Source organism: Cetorhinus maximus, chromosome 12, assembly GCF_964194155.1.
Source record: "Cetorhinus maximus chromosome 12, sCetMax3.hap1.1, whole genome shotgun sequence".
Classification (NCBI taxonomy): domain Eukaryota; kingdom Metazoa; phylum Chordata; class Chondrichthyes; order Lamniformes; family Cetorhinidae; genus Cetorhinus; species Cetorhinus maximus.
Genome location: NC_135890.1, coordinates 16,157,029 through 16,182,918, shown reverse-complemented (window position 1 = coordinate 16,182,918; position 25,890 = coordinate 16,157,029). Strand labels below are relative to the sequence as shown.

Genomic DNA, 25,890 nt, shown 5'->3' with positions numbered 1-25,890 from the left:
TCACAAATCTTTGGTTTGTGAATCCATACATTTGTAGCAAAAGAAAATTGCCCAGCAATTGTACAGAGCAGAATTCAAGTTTGTGCTTTCCGATACATTGCGTTCCCTATCAAAACTGTTCTACTATGAAAAAAAACAGAAAGGTGCCTCATGCAGCACGCATGAAGGCTTCAGGAAAGGGGAATGGGAAGAAAATAAATCAATATTTCTTTGAAAAGCAAATTAACAAACAAAACAATTTGCTTAAAATACTCAGCTCAAAGTCTATGATGTAGCAACCAGCTGGTGTATTCTAAAGAGGTTTGTGACCTTTACACTGAAGATAAATGGATCACATAATGAATGCTCATATCCCAGAAACAAGCACCAGATTCAGCCACTACATGTGCTTTGAATCAACTAAACAGAAAAATGTTTTTGTCTAAATTTAACAACATTCCTCACTTTGTTCATCTGCTGTGGCCAGACAAGCATAGCAAATACAGCATTTGAGAACAGCAGATTATGAGAAACAGTTTTAATACATCAATTTTCTTGGACTCCAAGGTCAACAGTAGTTCCCCCCCCACCACCCCCTCAAAGATAAAAAAGAAAGCTTTGACCTTTAAGTATTAATAAAAATGTTACTCAGAATTTTTCTTCTGAAATGGTGAGCTCCATATCCATTTTCAATCTTGTAAAAAAATCAGCAAATACCTAGACTCAACGAAGCCCAAAACAATATGGATTTGATGATGACAACCCATTTCATGCCGAAGCCCAATATCAAAGTTATAGCCATACTGAAAGTCCTCTTGAAGCATTATGGCTGTGGCACACCAATGGAGTAACTGGCACTTAACGCTCACGAAAAGTCTAAAAGGAGGAAATACTTTCTAGTCATTTTCACCTTCACCAGCTGGTAATCTGGTACAGAGGATCACCTGTCCATTGTAGCATGTGTTCTATTTTCATCCCATTGATTTCCAATAGCCAAGGTAAAAATTATCCCAGTGTATTTACTCTTTGATAGACAATGAACACTTCCAACAAAATGTACCACTCCTGAGCCATGCACTCTCCTTTAAAGAGACATCACCATTCCGTATTTGCTGTTAACTTGTACATGTGTAATTGCTGCAGTTACTTAAGTAGTTTGATCATTTTGCCACTGTGCTTTGATAGTTCTATTTTTTTCACAATACCCTCAGGCAAACTGAAAAAAAAGCAAATTATTACGCATCACCAAAAAATGTGATGTAAGGATGGGGTATGGGGAAAAGGCAGGGCAATGGCATTAGGTCATAATGCTCATTTGGAGAGCCAGTGCATAAACAATGGGCCAATGGCCGCCTTCTGTTCCGTTAAAATTCTGTGATTCTGAGATTCTGTTGAATAAAATGATGTATAAGACCGTATTTAGAGGCTTGCAGACTTGTCAAAACTGTCAAACGGTTGCCACTTAATCTATGTTTGTGACAGTGCTGTCCGACCTCCAGTACTAGATAAGTAGAAATTTCTGCCAATTAAAAAGTGGGAAGACCAAAGTCTTGGAGCAAAATTTTAACTTTTGGATCTGCTCGCAGCGGGGGAAACCGACAATGGGTTGGGAGTCCAAAAGGAGGTAGAGCGGGTTTTGCCATGGCTTTTTAACTCAGCCACAAAATTAGCGTCTTTCTTCTGGATTTCCCAACAAATCAGAGCAGATGCACATGATCACAGCCCATTCCTGACTGTTCAAGTTTCACTATTTAAAGGAACTCCAGCAAGGATCAGAATGGATCCATTGTGTAATTATCAGGACAGAAACAGCAACTGTACTGATGAAGCCTCAAATTGGGAAGTGGGATCCTGGTTCTTGGAGGCATCCATGAAGGTAATGCTGTGGTTTTGTAAGTTTAGAAATGTGTACAAGTTAAATGCGGGAGTTGGCCGGTTCCTGCTGAGTTCCCAACACACCAGCACTTTTTGATCTTTTAACATCCCCACAAGTGCCCACCCCACCTCCTGTTGGAGGTTAAAATTTCCCCTAATGTCTTCAAGCCACCAACTACATCCCTCTCCCTGGCAACTGACTGAGGCAGAATCAGACTGATCACAACCTTAGACATGTGACCAAGATGATTTTTCAACCACTTATTGGCACCATCATTAAGACTTTCTATTTCCACCTCCATAAAGTTGCCTGACTCTCCCCCTGCCTCAGCTCATCCTTTGGTGAAACCCTCATGTCATCCTTTGGTGAAACCCTCATCCATGCCTTTGTAACCTCGAGATTTGGCTATTCTAATGCACTCCTGGCTGATCTCCCACGTTTGACCCACCTGCACCCAAACTTGGCGCCTTCCAAAACTCTGTTGCCTGTGTCCTAATTCGCACCAAATCCCATTCACCCCTGTGCTCACTTATTTGCACTGGTTCCTGGTTAAGTAAATCTTGATGTTAAAATTCTCATCCAGGCTTTCAAATCCCTGTATGACCTCACCCCTCCCTATCTCTATAATCTCCTCCAGCCCCATAACCCCAGCCCCCCCAGATATCTGCGTTCCTCTAATTCTCAATTTTAATCACTCCACCATTGGTGGCCATACCTTTAGATACCTGGGCCATAAGCTCTAGAATTCTCTCCCTAAACCTCTCCACCTCGCCTTTCTCCTTTAACACACATCTTAAATCTACCTTATTGACCAAACTTTTGGTTATCTGCTCTAAATGCCTCTTTATTTGACTCGGTGTCATTTTTTTTATGATGCCCCTCTGAACCACCTTGGGACGTTTTATAAAGTTATAGGTGCTATATAAATAGGAGTTGTTGCTGTTGCTAACGAAGCCTTCCTATGAGACCATCTGCAATGAAAGTTAGTATCAACCATGCTTCAGCCACTAGGGTAGCATTGCATTATGGTGCCTGCAAAATAGGCATTAAGGGGTTCCACAAAAGCGAATAGTTCAGTTTTGTGTGTATTATTGGGTGTGTTGTTGGAAAGGTTTTTTCTTGGTGGCTTTTGTTTCAGAATTTTAGTCAAGAAGGTGCTGTGATGGTACGTAGCGGAATGGATTGTAAGTTGGAGAATTGAGGAGCAATGGTGACGATGGGATGACATCTTAGGAGAACCCAGTCTCAGTAGCCACTCATGGACATCCCGGCTGGAGCAAAGAGGTCCTAGATGCCTGCTCCCTGTTGGCTCCTCCAAGGTGGCTTCCAAATATCTGGTGGCAAGGATTGCCTCCTCATGATAGTGAGATTGTGGAGGACGCAGCAGGTCGCCATGAACTTGGTCCCACTCTGGTGAGTATTGGAGGACTCGCCCCAAAAGGCCCAGGCAGCAGAACTGTGACTTCAGAACACAGATGGTTTGGCCCGCAACATTCCTTGTGTCTGCATGTCACTCATTAAAAGCATGTTGTTCACATGTGGTCAGGTGGTTCGCTAGCAAGAGGGAAGACTATGGAGTCCCCTCACTTGGCATACAGGGCCTCACTTACCTCCCTCATGCAACAATGGGTGATAGAGCTGGGAAATGTGGCCATGTCACTTGCTCTCACCTGGAAGGATACACTTGCATAGAAGATGAGGGCAATGGTGACCTTGTCGGCCACTAGTTGTGACTTCCTTCCCTGCTGTGCAGCTGTAGGTCCTGTTGAAGTGGCCACAGTCTTGGTGATTGTAGGCACCTCTCATACATTGCTCCTGGCTGAGGTGGAGAAATGAGGTGGAGTAGAGCCACCTATTGAGAGCCTTCCTCCTACTCCCTCTGCATAAAGTTTCCTCTCTCTCCAGCCTATGTTCCATGCCTTTGTTGTGATACAACTCAATGGGATCTGTAGCTATAATCACCATTAGTCAAGCAGGCTTTCTGTTGACAGGGCTGCAAACTCCTCTGACCTCCCTGTCAGGATGCAGCAACACTGCCATCGAAAGCCAGCAGGTTACCGTAACTGGAATACACCACAACACTTCTATAAACTTTGCAGGAGCAAAAGCGAGTCAAAATCATGTCACCTGGAAGTTACATGGCCAAATAATGCAAATGGAGGTGGGGGTGTTTGGGGGGGGGGGGGGGGAAAGTGGGGGTGGGTGGTATGTGTTCAGCTGTGAGTGAATAGGAGAGGGTCTTAACTGGGCCTGTATAGTTTAAATTAGAAGAAGGTGAGTCAACTCAAACATCACAATCTGACCACTTTGCATACTTTTGGTGTGTGTATGGCATGCCTGCGCTAGTGCCCTGTCAGAACTTTGTCCAGTTCTGATCTCCTTACCTAAGGAAGCATATGCCTGTCTTAGAGGGAATCCAAGGAAGGTTAATTCAACTGATTCATGGGATGAGGTGATTGGCTTATGAAAAAAAGATTGAGTAGAATGGGAGGTAATCTCATTAAAACCGGCAAGATTCTTAAGGAACTTGATAGCACAGATGCTGGGAGGGTGTTTCCTCTGGTTGGCAAGTCTAGAAGTAAGAGTCACAGGACCGGATTTTCACAGTCAGCCGAACTCCGGAGACCTTTAAAAATGGCTGGTGGGACCCAGATGCACAAATCCTGGCCCCATTTCCGACAGAGGGAAGGGGAGCAGGGAGTGAATCACACAGGAAACCTGAACTCAGCAGAGCCATTTGAAATTAGTACTGAGTTCAAACAAACCCCATTTTCACTGTTCCATGGGCCTTAACCCACAATGTGATAGTCACAAATTTATGGAATAGACTTAAATATTTGTGAAGGGTAGAAAGGACTATTTAAGGGCAGGATTTTCACAATAGAGATGGGTAGTTTAAGTCGAGGAATTTCCCAACTCAGCAGACCCGCATCTGTTTAAAGTGCCCCCATTTTCAACCAATTTTCACTCTGGGGAGGCAGGGACGGGATAGAATTAGGCCCACTGACCCCAGAGCAGATCGTTGGCAACAACAGGCCAGGTAAGTGCCATGATGGGCTGGTTAGGAGGCCTGCCTCAGTTATCTGGGACTTGTCCCAGTTGTTTTAAAGGCTGTTAGGCCTTGTAACCTTCACAACCCTTCGCTCCCCCACCCAATTCCCATTCCTCCTCTATGGCACCTGACATCCCTAGGCCGCCTCCATAGCTGCTCACAAGTATCCACTATGGGCAGACCTCAGAAACCATGTGAAGATAAAAAATACTCCTAACAATCTAATAGAGCTCTCACTCATACACACTTGATATTGGAAAAAGACTCCCGTTCATGAAACCCATTCAATGATGTTTAATCTCCCTCAAGTGTTTAATCTGTTATAACATCAAACTTCTATTCCGTAACTACAAAGACAGCTAATCCTTTAATAGCCTCCAAACTGTCAATCAAAATGTGAACTCAGCCACCCTGCTGAGATAAGTGCTGTTGTAGTTTTTGAAACTCAGCCAAGCATTTATAATGACCTCAGCTGTAATAACAGCCCTTGGGTGATGATCACAAAGAACTCAATTGAAATTGCTGGAACAGATGGTGATGGTGTTTGCTAATCTACACCAGGTGGCATGTCAATCAAAGCAGTCCTCCGGCAGAGGGTTTTTTTTTTAAAACTCTAGCTAACAGATTCAGCCTGTTTTCTTTTCATATTTAAAGGACTGGGGATTTGGAAAAAAATCAGATCATGCCTTATCTGTCCTTCACAAGTGTTAGTGTTGAATTGTGCTGCAATAGAGTACATGCTTTAAGTTGGTAATCAAGAGCAGCTGTCCACAATTGGGGAAGTAATAGGGCTTCTTTACAAGAGCATAAAAGGGTGTTTACACTGGGTGTTGGGGGGAATTGGAAGAGTCTGTGTCTTTACTTTTCAGCCTTAGAAATAAATCTGTTTTAAGGTACAGGCTGGCTTCAGACTCATTCTTTCCTCAACATACGAATATCGGAGTTAACATGGGAGCAAGGGATGAACATTAAACTCTGGTGATTGGTTGTTGAATAAGAAATCTTCTGAGAAAAAAAGAAGCATACTACTCCTGACAACCTCAGTAATAGAAAGGATGATGCAAAATCTCAAGCTTTGACTATCGAACAGTTTTTTCAGAGGCAGAACCATATCAACAATGTAAAAATGAATTTGAAATGTGGACATGGGTTATCTCATTACCCTGGAGGAAGCAAGGTATGGCCTTGACTTTGTCATTATCAGCAAAAAGTAAGATTAGGAGTAAAGCATTTTCAGAATTGGATGTGGGTGACTTGGACACTGAACAGGGATTAACCCTTGTATTAATGTTTTAGGATAAGTTTTACAAAAAGGATGATTTGATGGAGCAAATGAAGTATGGTCAACTTTTGACAGATTTAAGAAAACAGACAATCAGTCTATGGAGGAGTATACTATGGACTTTGGTAAGTGGTCTAAGAGACTGAAAAAGTTTAACCTTGAAATCTCAGAGTCTATATTGGCTTTCAAGTTACTGGACTGTGCACAAACTTCTCATGTCGGTAGACTTTTGGTTTTGACATGAATTTAATTTCCTGTAAAAGACTCACTCCTAGACCAAATGGCTGCTGCCCTAAAAAATTATTTGGGAAAGCAGTCATTTCCAGCTAATTTTCCACCAAATACAGGCAATCTGCTATAAAGCAAAGGATGGAAGAAGTTCGAGATTACCAAAATATTAGACACAGATTTCAGTACAAAGACAAGGTTGTGATAGACGGTCTGAAGACGGTCACACTTATAGCTAATTTGAGAGTCGAGTCATAAAGCAGGTCTGGGATGGCGACCGTAGGTACTTGAACCCAAGAAATCCTAGGGGAGCGATTAATCGGTGTTATTCGTGTGATTCTAAATATCAGTACGCAATGAAGTGCCCTCAGCGAAAGAATCGTGCTTTTGAAGTAACGCATGAAACAGATAATTCTGATGCTGAGAATGATGATGGTGACTGCCACGAAGGAACTGTGCTGGTCACTGGGAATTTGAATCCAATGATGAGTATTTTGGTTGCTGATTCGTTCAACTACGCAGTACTGGATAGCGGGTGCACTTCCAGTGTGTGGGGTGGATTGGCTAAATTGCTACCTGGAATCTCTCTATGAGGCAGATCGGTGGAAGTTTAAGGAGTATGGAAGTTCCATGTGTTTTATCTTTGGGAACAACAACATGCTAATGTCTTCCAGAAAAGTAATCCTCCCATGCAAGATAGCTGGGATCAGTCTCTTCATCAGAACTGATGTGGTCTCTAGTCTGATACCTCTATTGTTGAGCAAATCTTCAATTAATAAAGCACAGATGAAGTTAGACACAAAGAATGACAAAGCAATTGAGTTCAGAAAAACCGTAGATCTGCATTTTACACAATCAGGCCATTACTGCCTGCCAATGAGAAAGCCAGATGTTTCTTGTTGGGGAGTCCAAACAGTATTGTTAACTTCTGGGGATGAAAGTTTGGTGAACAAGTGTTACAGAACTATGATATTTTTCATAATAGTATTGTGGGATATTGTACGGTAGGTTTATGGGTGAGTGTACATGGTTATGTTTGTATGACTGATTTAATTGAATTAGAGTCAAATAGACTGCAAGGTTGAAATTATCAGAAGAGTCAGGTGTAAAAAGAGTATTTGAAATGCTAAAAAGTGAGCTAGAGTCTAAGAGTCAGTAGATAAGATGTGAATGAAATTTGCATTTTAAGAAAACAGCAGGACTCTGGAAAGGCTTCAACAGGCAAGCAAGGGTTGCAGCTTGTCTAGACTACATAGTAGAGTGGAGAATGTTGAACCATCACAACAACATAGCAGAAGCAGGGGTCCTCATGGCCAAGGGGTTTTTGTAATAGTTAAGAAGTTAGGGGATAAAGCTATATGGGAGGCTAAACAGAGGGAGCTGGATAGTTGGAGGGCATATGGTGTGTATTCAGAAGTCCCAAATAGGGGTCAGCCAGCATCGTCACAAAGGTGGGTAGGCATAGATAAGGTCTTACCGGATGGAACTTATAAGGCCAAGATTAGTTTAGGCCTGCGGATTTGAAGAATGCTCAGCAGATAAAGTCGTCCAAGTGGATTCACCCACAGCAGGGAAGGTAATTGTGAATTTATTTTGGCCCTTTTGGCAACATTTTCATGAGAATGTAAGTCCATAGGTATTAAAGTTGCATTTCTGCAGGGGGATCACCTCCAGAGGGAAGGCTTCTCAAACCTCCTAAGAAGGCACCAGAGGTAGAGGGAGAACTTTGGAAGTTGAATAAGCGCATATATGGTTTAAATGATCCTTCCAGAGCAGAGAGTGGTACTTTTCAGTTCAATCAATGTTGTTATGTTGGGTTGTCTCCAACTAAAGGCAGATCCTCCCATGTTTTATTGGTACCACGGTGGGACACTTGCAAGCATCTTCATGATGCATGTTGATGACTTCCTATGGGTGGCACTAGTGAGTTTCAAAACAAAGTTATTGACAGGATTAGAGCAGACTTTAAGGTTGGGAGTCAGGCTAATAGGCCTTTAAATATATTAGATTAGAAGTAAAACAGCATGGGTCTGAAGTTACTTTACACCAGCAATCGTATTTAGAAAGTGTTAGCCCTAGCGCAGTCAATCAGGCTAGGTCCTCACAAAAAGATGCAGATGCTTTCAAAGATGAGACAGAGCAGCTGGGAAACCTAATTGGACAATTAAATTGGCTGGGCACACAGATGAGGCCGGATGCAAGTTTTGATGTTCTTGAACTGAGTACTATACTGAAACATCCCAAGGTCCAGGATATCTTACACGCAAACAAAACTTTATAAAGTTAAAGATGGAGAATGTGTACTGAAGTTTCCATCTTTGGGCGACCCCAAGAATATAAAATTGACTGTGTTCAGTGACGCCTCTCACACAAACCTTGATGATGGGTTTAAGTGCAGCAGGTTTCATAATATTTCTTGTGGGTGAAAATGTTGCCCCATGGCTTGGGAAACCAAGAAAATAAGGTGAGTAGTAAAGAGCACCCTGGCTGCAGAGACTCTCACATTCATAGAGAAGGTTGACGTGGCATTCTTCTTATTTAAAACATTTGAGGAAATGACGAAGAAAATGTTCCAATAGAATGTTATATTGACAATTGATCCCTTTGGGATAACAGGCACTCCACAAAGAGTGTGAGTGAAAAAAGATAACGAATTGATATTGCAAGTCTAAAACAAATGGTGGAGAAATCTCTAAGCTCCAATGAGTTGATACAAGCCATTAGTTATCAGTTCATTTCACCAAAAGGACCGCTTGTAGTGAAAAATTATTGGACGTATTTAAAGAGGGATGACTCAGGATGTGAGTTTTGAAAATGTGTGACTTATTCCTCTGTCTTCAGTTTTAATTTCTTTATCTGAAAAGAAAGTGTTCGTTATTTTTTTCCTCAAAGAAAGGAATCTGTTAGTGTTGGAACTGTGCTGCAATAGAGTACATGCTTTAAGTTAGTAATCAAGAGCAACTGACCCAATTGGATAAGTATTGGGACTTCATTACAAGAGTATAAAAAGGTGTGGGGGGAATTGGAAGAATCTGTGTTTTTACTCTGCAGCCTTGGAAATAAATTGTTCTTAAGGTACAGGCTGGTTTCAGACTCATTCTTTTTTCAACATACAAATATTGGAGTTAACAGCAAAAATGGGGTCTGTTTGAATTCAGCACTAATTTCAAATGGCTCTGCTGAGTTTAGGTTTCCCGCCTGTGTGATTCACAATCTGCCCCATTCCCTGTTGGCAAAAATGGGATCTGTTGGAAATGGGTGTGGGGCTTACACCTCCAGGTCCCACCTGCCAATTTTAAAGGTTTCCTTTTTTTAAAGTTAGGATTGATGAGGAGAATATACTTCACTCAAAAAGTTGTATACCTTTGGAATTCTCTACCACAGAGAGCTCATTGAGTATATTCAAAACAGAGATCAACAGATTTTTGGATACTAAGGAAATCAAGGGATTTGGAGATAGTGTGGGAAGATGTAGCTGAGGCAGAAAATCAGCATGATCTTACTGAAAGGCAGAGCATGCACCGAATAGCCTATTCCTCTCCTATTTCTTATGTCTTTATGTTCTTAGATAATCATAGATCAAAATAGCTTCTAGATGTGATATTTGATCATTCAGAAATTCCAGAGCATTTTCTGGCATTGCTCAAGTTGGAGAGACATGCATCAGAAATTCAGGTGAGCATGCCCAAAATTTCATACTCATTTAGTGCTGGTTGGAAGTTTCTGTTCAGCAAACACATGAATTTCATACATGCATTCTCAGTGCAGAAGGCACCCCAGCTGCAGTGCAAAGTTAGAAAATGTATCCTTTCGAGTAAAGATGGGAGTATTGAATGAAGGTCAAATACAGCACAGTTGAGAATTCAAAGACTAGCCCAGGCAAATTTGCCTCATGGCAAGCAACAAAGAAGTGCTTTTCCATTACTGACATGATAGTGCAAATCTAGTTTCTTTTCAGAACCAAGACAGAGTTCAGGAGAAACCGAATTTGCCCAGGCAAACTTAATGAAAATGCTGCCACTGATTTGTGTTTCAAGGTTGCTGACAATCTAATACAATATAATGGAAATACAGTGTGTGTTGACTGACATGTCTGATGGTAAACTAGAAAGAAACAGTTTATCCCTATCTGAATCTGGTCACAGACTCTTTGAATACACAGCATTAGCTGAATGCCATCAGTAGGGGGCAAGAACATTCCATATTCAGGATGAAGTATTACTATTCTGAAAATAAATAAAAATGGAAACTTTCCAAGTGTTGCCATGAGTTCATTGAGCCTACAAACCTCCAAGGGGAAGATTTGCTTTGGCTATTATGTATATTGAAATTGTAAATACATTCATGAGGATTACCTCTGGGTAGTACTTCACTGAAATTGTCATGTTAAAGACCTTGTTTATGATTTTACTGACAATGTTGACTGGAGGAAATCTTCATGCCCTTACTTACAGCCACCAGAGCTATTCTTCATCTGCCTGAATGTTCTTTTATCCCATCTCTTGATTCACATGCACTAAATTAAAATGTGACTGAAATTCTAATTCTTCATTTGGGCATAAATCACAGAGCACTAAATTCCATCATTGGAAGGTGACTCCCTGAATCACTCTTCTGCATGCTGGGAAAATCTAAATGGTTCACAGTGTAATTCTGAGAGAACCAGATCACACTAAAAAGTCAAGTTACAGGAAATTGCACAAAAGGCTGATTGACACCGGAACCACAAGTGCCCTAGCTGTCCGAGAAGAAAACTGGTTGGTCAGGTGAGGTTGAAACATAATTGTTTAATTGGAAGCAACAGACGAATGGGCAAAACATAGAGTAACATGCAGCACACTACAAAACTATTAGACTGAAACCATGAATTGATTAAATCTGATAGTATATTAAGTGAATGAGCAAAACTGTGGCAATTGGATTTCAATAAAGGCAAGTGTGGGGTCATCTGCTTTGGAACTAAAAAAAGATAGATCAGAGTACTTTCTAAATAGTGAAAAGCTAGAAACAGTGGCATCCAAAGACACTTAGAGGTCCATGTACACAAATAACTAAAATGTCATGGATAGGTACAGAAAATTATCTAAAAGACAATGAAATGCTGACCTTTATATCTAGAGGACTAAAATACAAATCACGCTGCAGTTATACTAAGCCCTGGTTAGACCACACTTGGAGTATGGTGTTCAATTCTGGGCACCACACCTTCGGAAGGATAGTGGCCTTTGAGGAAATGGAGCATAGATTTACTAAAATGATACCTAGGCTCCAAGGGTTAAATTACATTGTAAGATTACCTTAACTAGACTTGTGTTCCATGGAATTTGGGTGTTTAAAGTTTGATTTGAATAAACTTTTAAAATATTAAGGGTAACTGCTAAGGCACATAGAGAGAAACCATTTCTGCTGGTTGGAGAATCTGAGGCAAGGAGACATAGCCCAAAAATTAGAGCCAGGCCTTTCAGGAGTGAAGTTAAGAAACACTTCTGCATACAAAGCATGGTAGGAGTCTGGAACTCTGCTCTGAAAACAGCAGTTGATGCTGGTCCAATTGTTAATTTTAAATCTGATTCAAGACTGATTTTTATTAACCAAAGGTGTTAAGGAATATGGTGCAAAGGCGACTACATGGATAGGAACATAGGAACAGAAGGTCATTCAGCCCGTCAAGCCTGCTCTACCATTTAGTACGATCATGGCTGATCGAACACTTCAATGCCTTTTACCCACACTATCCCCATAACCCTTTACGTTATTATTAATCAGAAATCTATCAATCTCTACCTTAAACATACTCAATGATTGAGCTTCCACGGCCCTCTGAGGTAGAGAATTCCAAAGATTCACAACTCTCTGAGTAAAGAAATTCTCCTCATCTTGGTCCTAAGTGGCTTCGCACTTATTTTGAAATCGTATCCTCTGGTTCTAGACTCCCCAACTAGGGGAAACGTCTTACCTGTATCTACCCTGTCTATTCCTTTAAGTATTTTGTAGATTTCAATGAGATCATCTCTCATACTTCGAAACTCTAGAGAATACAAGCCCAGTTTCCCCAATCTCTTTTCATAAGACAGTCCCGCCATCCCCAGAACAAGTCTGCTGAACCTTTGTTGCACCCCCTATATGGCAATAATATCCTTTGAGGTAAGGGGACCAAAATTACACACAGTACTCCAGGTGCAGTCTAATCAAGCTTCTATACAATTAAAGCAAGATTTCACTACTCCTCTACTCAAATCCTCTTGCGATAAAGGCTAACATTCCACTAGCCTTCCTATTGCCTGTTGCACCTGTATGTTAACTTTCAGTGACTTATGGATAAGGACACCAACTTCACTTTGTACATCTACACTTTCTAATCTCTTACCATTTAGGAAGTACTCTGCACATCTGTTCCTTCTACCAAAGTGGATAACCTCACATTTTTCTGTATTATAATTCCATCTGCCATGTTATTGCCCAATCACTAAGTCTGTCCAAATCCTCCTGTAGCCACTTTACATCTTCCTCACAACACACATTCCCACCTAGCTTTGTATCACCCGTGAACTTGGAAATATTACATTTGGTCCCCGCATCCAAATCATTGATATATATTGTGAACAGCTGGGGCCCAAGTACTGATCCTTGCGGTACCCCACTAGTCACAGCCAACCAATGCAAGAATGACCCATTTATTCATAGTCTGTTTTCTGCCTGTAGCCAATCCTGAATCCATGCCAGTATATTGCCTCCTATCCCATGTGCTTTCATTTTGCTAATCAACCTCCTGCGGGGGACTTTATCAAAAGTCTTCTGAAAACCCAAGTATGCTATGTCCATCAACTCTCCTTTATCAATTTTGTTAGTAACATCCTCAAAAAACTCCAAGAAGTTCATCAAACACGAATTTCCACTCGCAAATCCATGCTGACTATGTCCAATCAGATCATGATTATCCAAGTTTCCATTTATCACATCCTTTATAATAGATTCTAGCATTTTCCTTACTACTGACGTAAAGCTAACAGGTCCGTAGTTCCCGGTTTTCTCTCTCCCTCCCTTCTTAAATAGTGGGGTGACATTTGCTACCTTCCAATCTTTAGGAACCATTCCAGAATCCATAGAATTTTGAAAAATGATCACCAATGCATCCACAATCTCTATAGCAGCCTCTTTCAAAATTCTGGGATGCAGAATATCAGGTCGCGGGGGCTTATCAACTTTCACTCCCATGAATTTCTCCAATGCAGCCTTCTTACTTATACTAATTTCCTTCAACTCCTCATTCTCCCTAGTCCCTTGGATCTCTAAATCTGGGAGATTTCCTGTATCTTCCTCAGTGAAAACAAACACAAAGTAATCATTTAGCTTCTCTGCCATTTCTCTATTCCCCATTATGAATTCTCCTGACTGCCTGTAATGGACCCACATTTGTCTTAGCCAAACACTTCCTTTTTACAGATCTATGGAAGCTTTTACAGTCTGTTTTTATGTTTTTTGCTAGATTGCATTCATATTCTATTCTCCCTTTCTTTACCAGTTTCTTGGTCTTCCTTTGCTGTATTCTAAAAGCCTCACAATCCTCAGGTTTTCTACTACTTCTGGCAACTTTATAAGCCAGTTCTTTTAATCTTATACAATCCTTAACTTCCTTTGTCAGCCGCAGTGGACTGACCTTTTTGGGGGTTTTGTACCTTGAAGGAATGTACAGGTGCTGTAAGCTATGTAATAGTTATTTGAAGATTATCCATTGCCTATGTACAGTCATAACTTTTAATGTATTTTCCAAATCCACCTCCGCCAATTTGTCCCTCATGCCTTCATAATTTCCTTTAATCAACTTTAACACCCTTGCTTCAGAGTGAACTGCCTCACTTTCAAACATAATGTAAAATTCTATCATATTGTGGTCACTCATCCCTCAAGGTTCTTTTGCAACAAGATTATTAATTAGCCCTTTCTCATTACATAATACTAGATCTAAAATAGTCTGTCCCCCAGTCAGCTTCTCAACGTACTGCTCTAGAAAACCATTCCTAATACAGTCCAGAAACTCGTCTTCCAGAGCATTAGTGCTCAATTGGTTTACCCAGTCAACATGCAGATTGAAGTCCCCCATGATTACTGTATTGCCATGCTACATGCTTCTCTCATCTCCTGATTAATAGCATGCCCCACATTACCACTACTGTTTGGTGGCCTATAAACAACTCTAGCCAATGTCTGCTGCACTTTGCTGTTTCTTAGCTCCACCCAAACAGATTCCACACATTGTTCTTCCGATCCGAGATCCTCCCTTACTAATGCACTGATCCCATCCCTTATTATCAGCACAACTCCACCTCCTTTCCCTTCTTATTTGTCCTTTCTAAACGTTGAACATCCTTGAATATTCAGTTCCCAGTCTTGGTCACCATACAGCCATGTTTCCATAATGGCAATTATATCATACCCATTTAACTCGATTTGTGCCTTCAGGTCATCTACCTTATTGTGAATGCTGCTTGTATTCAGGTAGAGTGCCCTTAACTTTGTCTTTTTGACATCATTCCGCATTCGAAACATACTCAATGCTCTGCTTTGTTTCTCCTGCCTTCTAGTCTCACTACTACTTCCTGTTACCAACTTTACTTTCTTCCAATTTGGGCCACCCCTCAGGTTCCCAACCCCTTGACAAGCTAGTTTCAACCCACCCCAACAGCACTAGCAAATCTCCCTGCAAGTATATTAGCCCCAATCCTTTTAAAATGTAACCTGTCCAGCTGGTACAGGTCCCACCTGCCCCAGAACCGGTCCCAATACCTCAAATATCTGATGCTCTTCCTCCTACACCAGCCACGTAGTCAATTGATCAATCCTCCTATTCCTATGCTCACTAGCACTTGGCACTGGGGGTAATCCTGAGATTACTGCTCTTGAGGTCCTGCTTTTTAATTTCCTTCCTAACTCCCTGAAATCAGCTTCCAGGACCTATGTCATTGGTACCAATGTGGACCGCGACTTCTGGCTGATCTCCCTCCCCGCAAAAGATGTCCTGCAGCCGCTCCGTGACAGGATTTAGGTCACAGATCAACCTTGATCTGACTGAACAGTGGAAAAGGCTCAGGGACTAAATATCTACTCCTGATCCTATGTTCTTTTTGCACCTTACCATGGAGACAAAAGGTGGAATCTTGGTCATTATTCCCCACACAATAAATCCTAAATCTCAGCCAACTCTAGAGATACAGGGATTGCAGCCAAGAGAGAGAGAGCAGAATAGCCCTGGATCACTTTAATAGACTTACTGAGAAGGTGTTCTTATAGCAGACAGGAGGTAATAGTGCTTTGAAATTTGCAATGAGGAAGCAAAACTGAGAATCCAGGAGTTCAGGACTCTGCCTCCAATTTTGCTTCCTTTCCCTTGGAGGAAGTGCCTAGTAAGCTTGGTTGTCATTTTTTGCTTTCACGTAACCCTTAGCAGCATTGGCAAAGATCTGAGAGCAGGCTCTCTATTGTTTCAGCTGGCCAATGGCACAGGAACACAGTGAAACACCTTTCCAATACGGGCAAATAATAAGTAGCATGGGAAATAAAGGAACTAAACAATTAACCACAGATACTAAACGAACCAGAAAATGGGATTACCAAGGAAGCAAAATCAGAGAGAACTGATTCTTGCCACAGTGCACGATAAAAAGTTAGTACTGATCAAAAATTAACAGCACAATCATAAAGAAAAAAAATCCTAGTCATCTGCTATATCATTCATACCACTGCACCCTGCTGACTGTTTTAATTAATTTCAGTGCTTCCATTTTCTGCTGGCCCCATATTTCATTTCAACCACACAAAATATGTTACAAAGCATCTTAACGCACTTGCACAACCATCTGCTCAACATCATAATCTTTGGTGTAGTGACAAGTTCACCCCCTGATTTTCAATAAAACAGATGATTTCCTCTACCAGACTTTCCTTAGGTATAAATTCTGTATGCCAATAGTGGGCTTTCAGTATAAGCTGGCTAATATGGGCTAAAACATATTTATTTTGTTGTAAGGTGTTGAGTGTAGTTTGGTAGGCCTTCATAGGAATTCTTAGGTAGTTCAACGGTAAGTTTTTATTAATTACTGGGAACTACAGAGGTACAGTAAAGGTCTAAGCTAGTAGCTATCACCATGCTTGCTTCTTCACACGGCCCTGTCCAATACTACACTGACTCCTAGGTGAGGGTCATGTGTTATCTTACATCACTGTATTCAGTCCCACATTAATCCTTCATGTGCCAGACCATTATACTACACCTCCCTCAAGTCTTTATCCAATGTATTTACAAGTTATTCCAGTATACCCCATGTATTACATCAGTACAATTACGCCATCTCGCCGACACCCCCACAAAATCCCTACGTTCATAGGCCCTGTAACCCTTCCATATCTTTTTCTCACTACTGTCAAAGGAGTGGCAGGCTTTGCCACTGCAGATAAACTTTGTTGAATCAGAGGTTGTTCTGGCACCTGGGTGTCTTTTCATCCTCTTTTTCTGTTCTTTGACATCGGAACACTCTTTGTTGATTCCCCAAGTGTAGTGATAAATGGCGGTTGGTTTATCACATACTTTATGGGGCACACGAAATCTGGGCTTCACTCCATAGTGTTTTTTTCCTCTTTCTTCATGCGGCTCACTGAGACGCATGCTGGTATGGAAGGTGGCTCTTCCAGTCATGAGGGTGTGACTTGGTAGCATGCTCACCTTTGCGTTTGTCTGTGTTGTGCTTTCATCAATGGATGGTTGCAACTTGGTTCCATCATTGTTTGTGACACTGTCATACTGGTTGGGGATTGCAATGTCTGCTCTGTGGTCTTAGGGTTTATTTCTTCAATTGGTGTTGGATTGGAGGTTGAGACTCTTCATGTTGCTGGTTCCTTTCTTGATTGTCATCTACTTGAGGTGTTGTGGTAACCACCTGAGTGGTTGGCTGGCCTGGCCAATGAGGGGCTTCTGGCACCTATAACGAAAGTGGGCAAACCTGGTCCGCAAAGAGAGAAGGCAATTCAGAGCTGAAGTCCCAGTCAAGAGAATCTTTCTTGTTGGAGCTCTTGGGAACTTGCAATTCTGTCATAATTTATGACAGTGATTGTCTTGACATCTTCTGCCGTTTTAAGGAGATTCAGGACTTCACAGACATCCCTGCTCAAGAGAGAAAAAGACTGGTTACAGATGACATACATTAGCTTGAAGATTTGTTTGCTGCCATGCCTTAATGGTTCCAGAATCGTGCCTATGACCGGAAGTCAGTTTCCTCCGGGCCCATAAAGTGGTGTATCTGTTATTCGTAGCCAGAGGTCTATTAGCCACAGCTCTTTGTCCAATAGGACCGTAACACTGGCTCCTGTATCCAATTTAATGTGTGTGAAATGACCATTAACAGAGATGTCCACATTCCAGAATGAAAATCCAGGATCTCTGACCTCACCAAGAAGCATGGTTGTGTGTCCTCTTGGTGTGCTATCTTGAAGTTATGAATCCTCTTGGGATTTTCCATGCATTTTAATGTTTAGGCTTTGCACAGCCTTCTGAAATATCCTAGTCAGTTACATTGAAAGCACTGGGCTGAAATTGCCGGACATTGATCACAGCTATGGGGGCGCTTTGCTCCACGGCGTTGGCATGGTTGCTCTGCTGGTCGGTTAGGGTATTGCTTCCCTTGGCCTGGAGTGTCCCTGTTTCTGTGCTGTTTCACTAACCGGACAGTGAGGTTTACTTTGTACCATGATTTGCTTTCTCCCCTTAATATGGATCTGTGCTGCAAACGGATTTCAGATTGCCTGACAATTTGGGTGCTTTCTCAGGGGTTAGATCTTCTTTCACTTGCAGCATGTTTGAGAGTGCGTCGTTCACCACTCCTATAACTATTCTATCCCTGATTAGCTCAGACTTCAGGTCACCGTAGTCACAGCCTTCAGTCATTCTGTACAGCTCAGTAATGAAAGAGTCAACAGGTTCTCCTGGCTGCTGTACATGTTTATTAAATATAGCCCCTTCAAGGATTTTGTTGCTTCTGAGGTTAAAATAAGCAATGAATGATTTGAAAACTTCATCAAGCTTTGCAGATGATTCACTGATTCCTTGTGTAGTTACTATATCGTCAGCTATTGGGCCTACCGCAGAAAGTAGAGCGTTTTCACCTGTTCAGCTGTCTATTTATCCAGAACTGAAGCAATCATGCATCTAAGGAATCTCTTTCTCCAGGGTCCCCAATTTTGTGATAGATCTGGGCCCTGAATAAGTCCAAATTGATCTGAAAGAGTGGATTTCTGATCCATGGTTAAAATTTTTACATTGAGGTTCAGCTTTAAGAGGTTTCCGAAAATTCATGATGCCATCGCCATATGCTTCTGCACCAAAGGTTTTCGCACGCTTGCTGGTTTTGGCAGAGTCCAGCAGTAATGGCATTCGCGATCTGAGCATTTAGATTTTTTCAACAATGGTTGCCTGGTTCAACTGGTTAGAGTTTTCCCCACTTTAGCACAATGTTCTCAGTTCTTGGAAGCATCGAATCTTGGCTTTTGCTGGATTTTTAAAGCTGCCTACTCAGTGGCGATTATTCAATTAATTATTTTTTCTTTGTTCAGAGTGAGCTCTGCTGCCACATGTTCTGGCGCCAACTTGGGAATTGGGTTTCTTGGCCTGTGATTTAAAAAGCAATTTATGACCACTGCAGTATTTAATTTTTTCAGGACAGGAGTTTTAAATTTTTAGCTCATCCTTGCTAGGTCTGCTGACTCTGCACACTCGGTATTGAAGCTGGACTTCCACGGGATTCAATGGAGTCCTCTGCTGCAGTGAGGAATTTAATTACTGCCTTCAGCTTCGAAGCTTTTCTATGGAGCTTTTCTCTGGCAATTTCCTTCTTCCCCTTCGCTTCTTGAGCTTTTCTTCAGGTCAGAATGTTTCTTTGATTCTTTTCTTCAGTTTTCCAGGGTTTTAATTTTTGACTGCAGTCTCTGTTAAATTGTTGAGCTGTTGCATTCGCTGCCACTATGTTGTAAGGTGTTGGGCATAGTTCGGTAGGTCTTATTATGGTATTCATAGTCGTAGGTGGTTTAACAATAAACATTTATTAACTACTAGAAACTATATACATAGGTACAGTAAAGGTCTAAGCTAGGAGCTGTCTCTGTGCTGGCTTCTTCACATGGCTCTGTCCAACACTACGTTGACCCCAAGGTGTGGGTCATGTGTTCTCTTATATCACTGTGTGGGCAGTATCGTACTTAGTCCCACGTTAAACCTTTCTTTATGTGCCAGATCCTTATACTACCTATTTGATATATTTTGGTTTATTTTCTTGCTATTAGAATCTATGCTTTCTCTTTCTGCTATTATAGGGCTGCAAATGTATTTGCTCTGTTAGTTTTATAGTAAATCTTGCAGAAAATATTTAATACTTTCTTTCTTTGACCTTTGGATTACTAACCACTATTGTACTTACCAACAATGTAGCATGGCAAGGTTCATCCATCTTCTCTTTTCCATTGGCCAGAACTTTCAGCTGGGTGAGTGAGGGTGGGGCCTGGTCGCCAAGGTGTAAAATGACATCGAGCGTGCGTCCCGACGTCACCTCATGTTATTTAGATTTTCAGTTCGGCGGGCGTGCAGCCGAGTTGGCTCAGGGAGCCTCTGTGCCTCGGAGATTTCTGCGCTCTTTCGCACGTGCGAAAGAGCGCAGGCCCCGACTCAGGGAATCCCGCCCCCTACCAACCTCCCCCCCGCCGCCGCACAGGGAGCGCCATGTAAAATGGCGGAGCGGACCCGATTGGGTTAGCGCCTGCTCTCGCCTGCCCCCGCACAATCCCCCCAATGGGGGTAAAATTCTCCCCATTGCAAAACGCCCAAGGTGCATACATTATACTGGAGAACACAAATAGGTTTTTGTTATGTGGAATGAGCACAAGCTTAAAAGTTAGAACATTTTTAAGTTATTTCTTAATTTTCTCCCTCTATTTTCCAGTTCCCTGTGCAGTACATATTTAGTAATTGAAAAATTGGGGATACCTTCCAAAGCCAATGTATCTAACCTAAGGTTCGAGGCATGAGAAGCAGCAGCTCTGAATGACCAGCTTTTCAATTGTTTTTTTAGTTCTTTCTTGGTGTAGAGATATGACTTGCAAAGCTGGCAATTTTTGCCCATCGCTAGTTGCCCTGAGAACTGGTGGTAAACCACCTTGGTAAAACCCCTGCAGTAGCAATTTTCTTACAGTTTAGTGGCTCGCTAGTAAGACATTTATTACCTGACCAGAGTTTTTCTATAGTCTGATATAACTGAGTGGCCACTTCTGAGGTCAGTTAAGAGTCAAGCACATTGGCGTGGGATTGGAGTGACACCTAGGCCAGACCTGGGGTAAAGGCTGCAGATTTCCTTCACTGAAGGAAATTAGTGAACCTGTTGGGTTTTTAATGATAGTCTGGTGGCTTTTTGGTCACTTTTACTGGTACCATTTGGGGGATTAGGAGGGAAGAGAGAAAAGGGGTGGATGGGGAGAGAGAGAGAGAGAGAGAGAGAGGGAAAGGAAGAAGGGAGGGAATGTGAGGGTTTGAACATGTCAAAATCAGAAAAAGCAGGTAAACAACCTAACCTTCAGAAATAAACTTTGCAGAGCATTCAATTGACACAGAAAAACTGTCCATTCAATGAGAGATCTTTTTGTTCAGCGAAATAAGATCTTTTTTATAGTTCACATGTGTGGGTGTACCATAAGAGTAATTTTTTCCAGTTGTGTAATTTATCGCTTTACATTGACCCAGAACCAACTCAATTCATGCACCTAAAGCAGTTTACCTTGGTAATTTGTCGAATTCATTGTCTGAATTCTTCTTATCCATATATTGAGATTGAGAATGTTCAAATAAAAATTAATTTTGAAAAGGAGTAGGGGCAAAAAGGGTCTCTCGCTCTCAATTACCCTCTCCCTCTCTCCCACATTTTCCCGGCTTAAACTTGTTAAAAGTGCCAAAAAGTACACAAGAACTATTCAAGTATTTGGTTAATGGAGCTGTACTTGCTTATAACTGTTAGCTTTAATCACCATTCACTTGATTTTCTGGAGAGAGGTGATACTCATTTCATATAAAACAAGATTTGTATTTACAATAGACTGTAATGGTACTGATGTAATAATGAAATTACTTAGATCCATGTTCCACTTATATTTATAGTAGAAATAGAATACTTAATATTAATGCATCAAATACAAAGTTTATACCATTCATAAATGGGTTCACTTAGCCTGCCCATGAAATTATTCCTTGACCCAGCTCTAAACTCCATCAGATATCTATAATTATAACATCTCACAGGAGGAAAGGGGGTATCTGAATGGGCAGCTTCGATTCAGTAGTCTTCTCCCACCCAAAATCTAATATGGTGTCCTGTATCACTCCTGCACCTGCACAATTCATACAATAGTTGGTTCACTCTTTACTTGTGTGACACGTATTAGCATTGTTTAATGTGTCATTATTGCTTACCAACTAAATGAAGTGACCAATTTAGCTGTGGCTCCATCCACAATTCATACGGGAGTGCAATTATATTACATATAACGTACAGCACAGAAACAGTCCTTTTGGCCCAACTGGACCATTCTCCACTGTAAGAAAATTGCTACTGCAGGGGTTTTACCAAGGTGGTTTACCACAGTTCTCAGGGCAACCCATCACTCTGCCTAACCCTATCAGCAGAACATTCTATTCCATTTTCCCTCATGTTTATCTAGCTTCTCCTTAAATGCATCTGTGCTATGAGCTGACAGTGACAAGAAACTGACCCCTTGCAAGTCTCACCATGAAACTAGCACATGTAAGGCACATGAGTTTGCACTTTTGGATTGGGTCAGATCTTGTCTAATATTTAGGTCTCATCTCCTCTCCAATATCAACTTGGCTCAGTTGGTGTGACAGAAGATTGAGGGTTCAAGCCCCACTCCAGGGCTTCAGTACATATTCAGGCTGACACATCAGTGTAATACTGAAGCAGTGTTGGAGGTGTTGTCTTTCAAACGATATATTATACTGCATTCCCGGTGATCACAAAGCACTTTTTATTCCTTCATGGGATATGGACATTGCTGGTAAGGCCAGCATTATTGCCCATCCCTAATATAAATTTAAGTCCTTTCTTTCTAGACTTATTTATGGAACAGGGTGATGAAAGGATCAGATTATCTCACTCCAATCTATTTTGTAATTGGATGATCAGGATTTGTTCCTCATGAAGAAATTGGAAAGTAACAGAACAGGCATGGGGGGAGAGAACAAGTAGAGAACAACTCTACTCCACACTCGCATTTTGCATTTTCAAATGCTGTTCAATCTTAATGTAAATGCCATATTCAGAGCCATTCACCTTCCACCCTCACAGCATTGTAAAGATATTGCTTGGATTAATGTAGAACACCAATGAAATGGCAGGAAGTTGTACCACAGACTACATTTTTTTTTGTTTTTACAAGTCATTTACTTATTATTTCATGAGGTACTGACGGACAACCATCACTATTTGTCTGTACTTACCAGTATCCAAAATAGTCACTGAATTCTCGGCAAAGCATGTGAGCAAGTTCTCGTTTTCCACCAGCCTGCGGCCCCACCAGAACCAGCATGGGATATGGAATATCAAAGTTAGGCAAGGTGCTGCAGAGAAAAACAAGTTATACGTTCTGAAAGAGTTCCTGTCAGAACTTCTAAAACAAGTGAAGTAGCAGGAGTGTGTGAGAACCAAACATTTAGGAACATTTTCCTGTACATAGTGTCTTTCAGATGAAAGATTAAATTGAGGCCTCTAAGGTGGGTGTAAAAGATCCTTCAGCCCTGTTTCGAAGAAAAACAAGGAAATTCTCCCATGTCCTGGCCAACATTTATCTCCCAATCAATATCACTAAAACAGTGGGTCCCTTCTGCCCGTAAGAGGCATCCCCCTCTACAAGATCGTACCTCCCCCTACTTTAAGCCTCCCCACTGGCCTAGTAATCATGACACTCCCATGCCCTCGCTGGGGTCTGCCAGGCAGTCCTGTCCAAAATTCCTGGGCTTACCTGGAGTCCAGCATCCATGACATTTCTTCTCCGGGAACTGCCTGTAGTCCCAGCAGTGGTCTGGCATTGCTGGGATTAGCCGGCAACTCTCTAGATTGGGACTTTCTCCCAGATAGGGGGTGGGGGTGCAAGTCCCATTCTGAAACAATTGAGGCTGCCCCCAGTATTATTTTGCAGGGCAGCTAGGTTTCTTGGGGTGGGGCCCTCCCATAAAATAAAATCCACCCCGCTTCTAAAGAACTCTGAATTTTGGCTTCCCTGTGCTCAGAATGATGAATTTAATCAGGCAGCTTCAGAATCATGTCAAACTATATTTTATACTGGAAACTGGGTAACTAAGTGCTTCAACAACACTATCCTTTTATTTCTGGAAAGTGAATCCTGACTGAGTGGATGAAATTTCACTCTCTTGCACATGGTGGTGGAGGCCCTAAGTGAAGTGAGCTTTGACAATCTCAGCTCAGTTTCTAATAGGCACAAAGAAACTGATGAGCCCCAAGAGGTGCAGGGAACCAAAATTAAGCTATTCAATAGTATGCTTAGCCTGGGAAACGCACAAGAAACATTCTAGATGCCAGCCAGTGAGAATTTGAAAAAAAAACATTGATTGATGTAAATAAGTTTTGATTTTTTTTTTTAAAATGAATGCTTAAGCACAATCCAGATCCTTGTGCTGGCACATTTATTTTATTGCCTGATACAGCATTATTATCTTGAGTCTCATACACTGTGGGATCAGAGAAATAGGTCAAACATCTATGCTGAGAGTATCATGCTGACTGGTTTCAAGCAAAGCTAATTTTCTGGGATTTCCCAGATTCAACACTAATTATATATTCATGATGAGCCTTAGTCCAAATCAAAATTATCTAACTTAATGGCTGCTAAGAAAATTAAAGAGATGCAGTCGCTTAACAGGTAGGCATCTTGGCTCTGTTTGAAAATGTCACTTGGGGACTGCATTACATTAGTCACTTTTCAGTCACTGTCAGCCTGAAGCTGCAGCCTATCAGCAATGCCAGTGGGCCAGCATCCTGCATCCCTCTCACCAATATACCAAGGATACTTGCCTTTATTAGCCAAGGCATAGAATATAAGAGCAGGAAGGTTATGCTGGAAATGTATGAAATGCTAGTTAGGTCACAGCTAGAGTACTGTGTGCAGTTTTGGTCACCACACTATAGGAAGGATATGATTGCACTGGAGAGGGTGCAGAGGAAACTCACCAGGATGTTGCCTGGGCTGGAGCGTTTCAGCTATGAAGAGAGACTGGATAGGCTAGGGTTGTTTTCCTTAAAGCAGAGAAGGCTAAGGGGCGACCTGATAGAGGTAGACAAAATTATGAGAGGCATAGATAGGAAGAAACCTTTCCCCTCTGCAGAGGTGTCAATAACGAGGGGGCATAGATTTAAGATAAGGGGCAGGCGGTTTAGAGGGGATTTGAGGAAAAATGTTTTCACCCAGAGTGTGGTTGGAATCTGGAACACACTCCGTGAGTGGGTGGTAGAGGCAGGAACCCTCACAACATTTAATAAGTATTTAGATGAGCACGTGAAATGCCATAGCATACAGGGCTATGGGCCAAGTGCTGGAAAATGGGATTAGAATAGATAGGTGCTTGATGGCCAGTACGGGCACGATGGGCTAAAGGGCCTTTTCCTGTGCTGTACAAGTCTATACTCTATGATTCTAATATCTGTAAGCCAAACACAGTTACACACATCTCAGAGGATGCAGTTACTGAGCTAAACAGCAGGCAAGTCACAAAGCACAATGAGGAGAAGCATGAAGTGGTGCCAGATGAGGAGGAAGGGCCTGCTGGCCACCATCTAGGGGCTCTTGTACTTGGCAAATGTTGCAGTGCGGTGATATTAGGCAATCATGCCATGTTTCTGGTATTAGTTAATAGGAAAGACAATTAAATTGCTCGTAAAGCTGATGAATGCATCAGACAACCGTTTCATACATCTGTGGACAGCACATTGGCTGTTATGGATAAAAACAGTAAATGCTAGGATGGAAAGTGATGACCCAAAAATGTTTTGTGTGTGTGGGTAAAATTGCTTACTGTTGACAATCTCAACCCTATGGTGATGTTCACTGCAGGTTTCCTGCAGTGGCAAATGGCAATGGCCCAGAAACTGGTTCTAGAAGCATATTTTCTGACTTGAAGGTTGTTCAACCAGTCCCTAGAGTCATTTTCAGGTCCATGGACCAGGGCCAGAGTCTGCTGATTTGGCTGTTAGCATCATAGTGAATGCTGTCAATCCAGCTGAATAAGACCAGCAGCCACCCAATTTTGTGGTTCGTGCTTACCTACGTTAGTTAGAAAATATGCCAGTTTCTCAAAAGTACTGGCTGACAGTGGAATCAATGACACTCATCATTGCGTTCTGAAGTATTTTGTTGATG

General features: G+C 41.7%; 1 protein-coding gene across 1 annotated transcript in view; it reads right to left on the bottom strand.

Moving 5' to 3' along the window:
* The window catches only part of lrguk (leucine-rich repeats and guanylate kinase domain containing), a 175,335-nt gene that overhangs the window by 100,139 nt on the left and 49,306 nt on the right, over positions 1-25,890 (bottom strand). Inside the window, exon 11 of the mRNA XM_078553057.1 lies at positions 22,958-23,077. Within this exon, the coding sequence (XP_078409183.1) occupies positions 22,958-23,077 (120 nt within the window). The remainder of the gene's footprint in view (positions 1-22,957; positions 23,078-25,890) is intronic.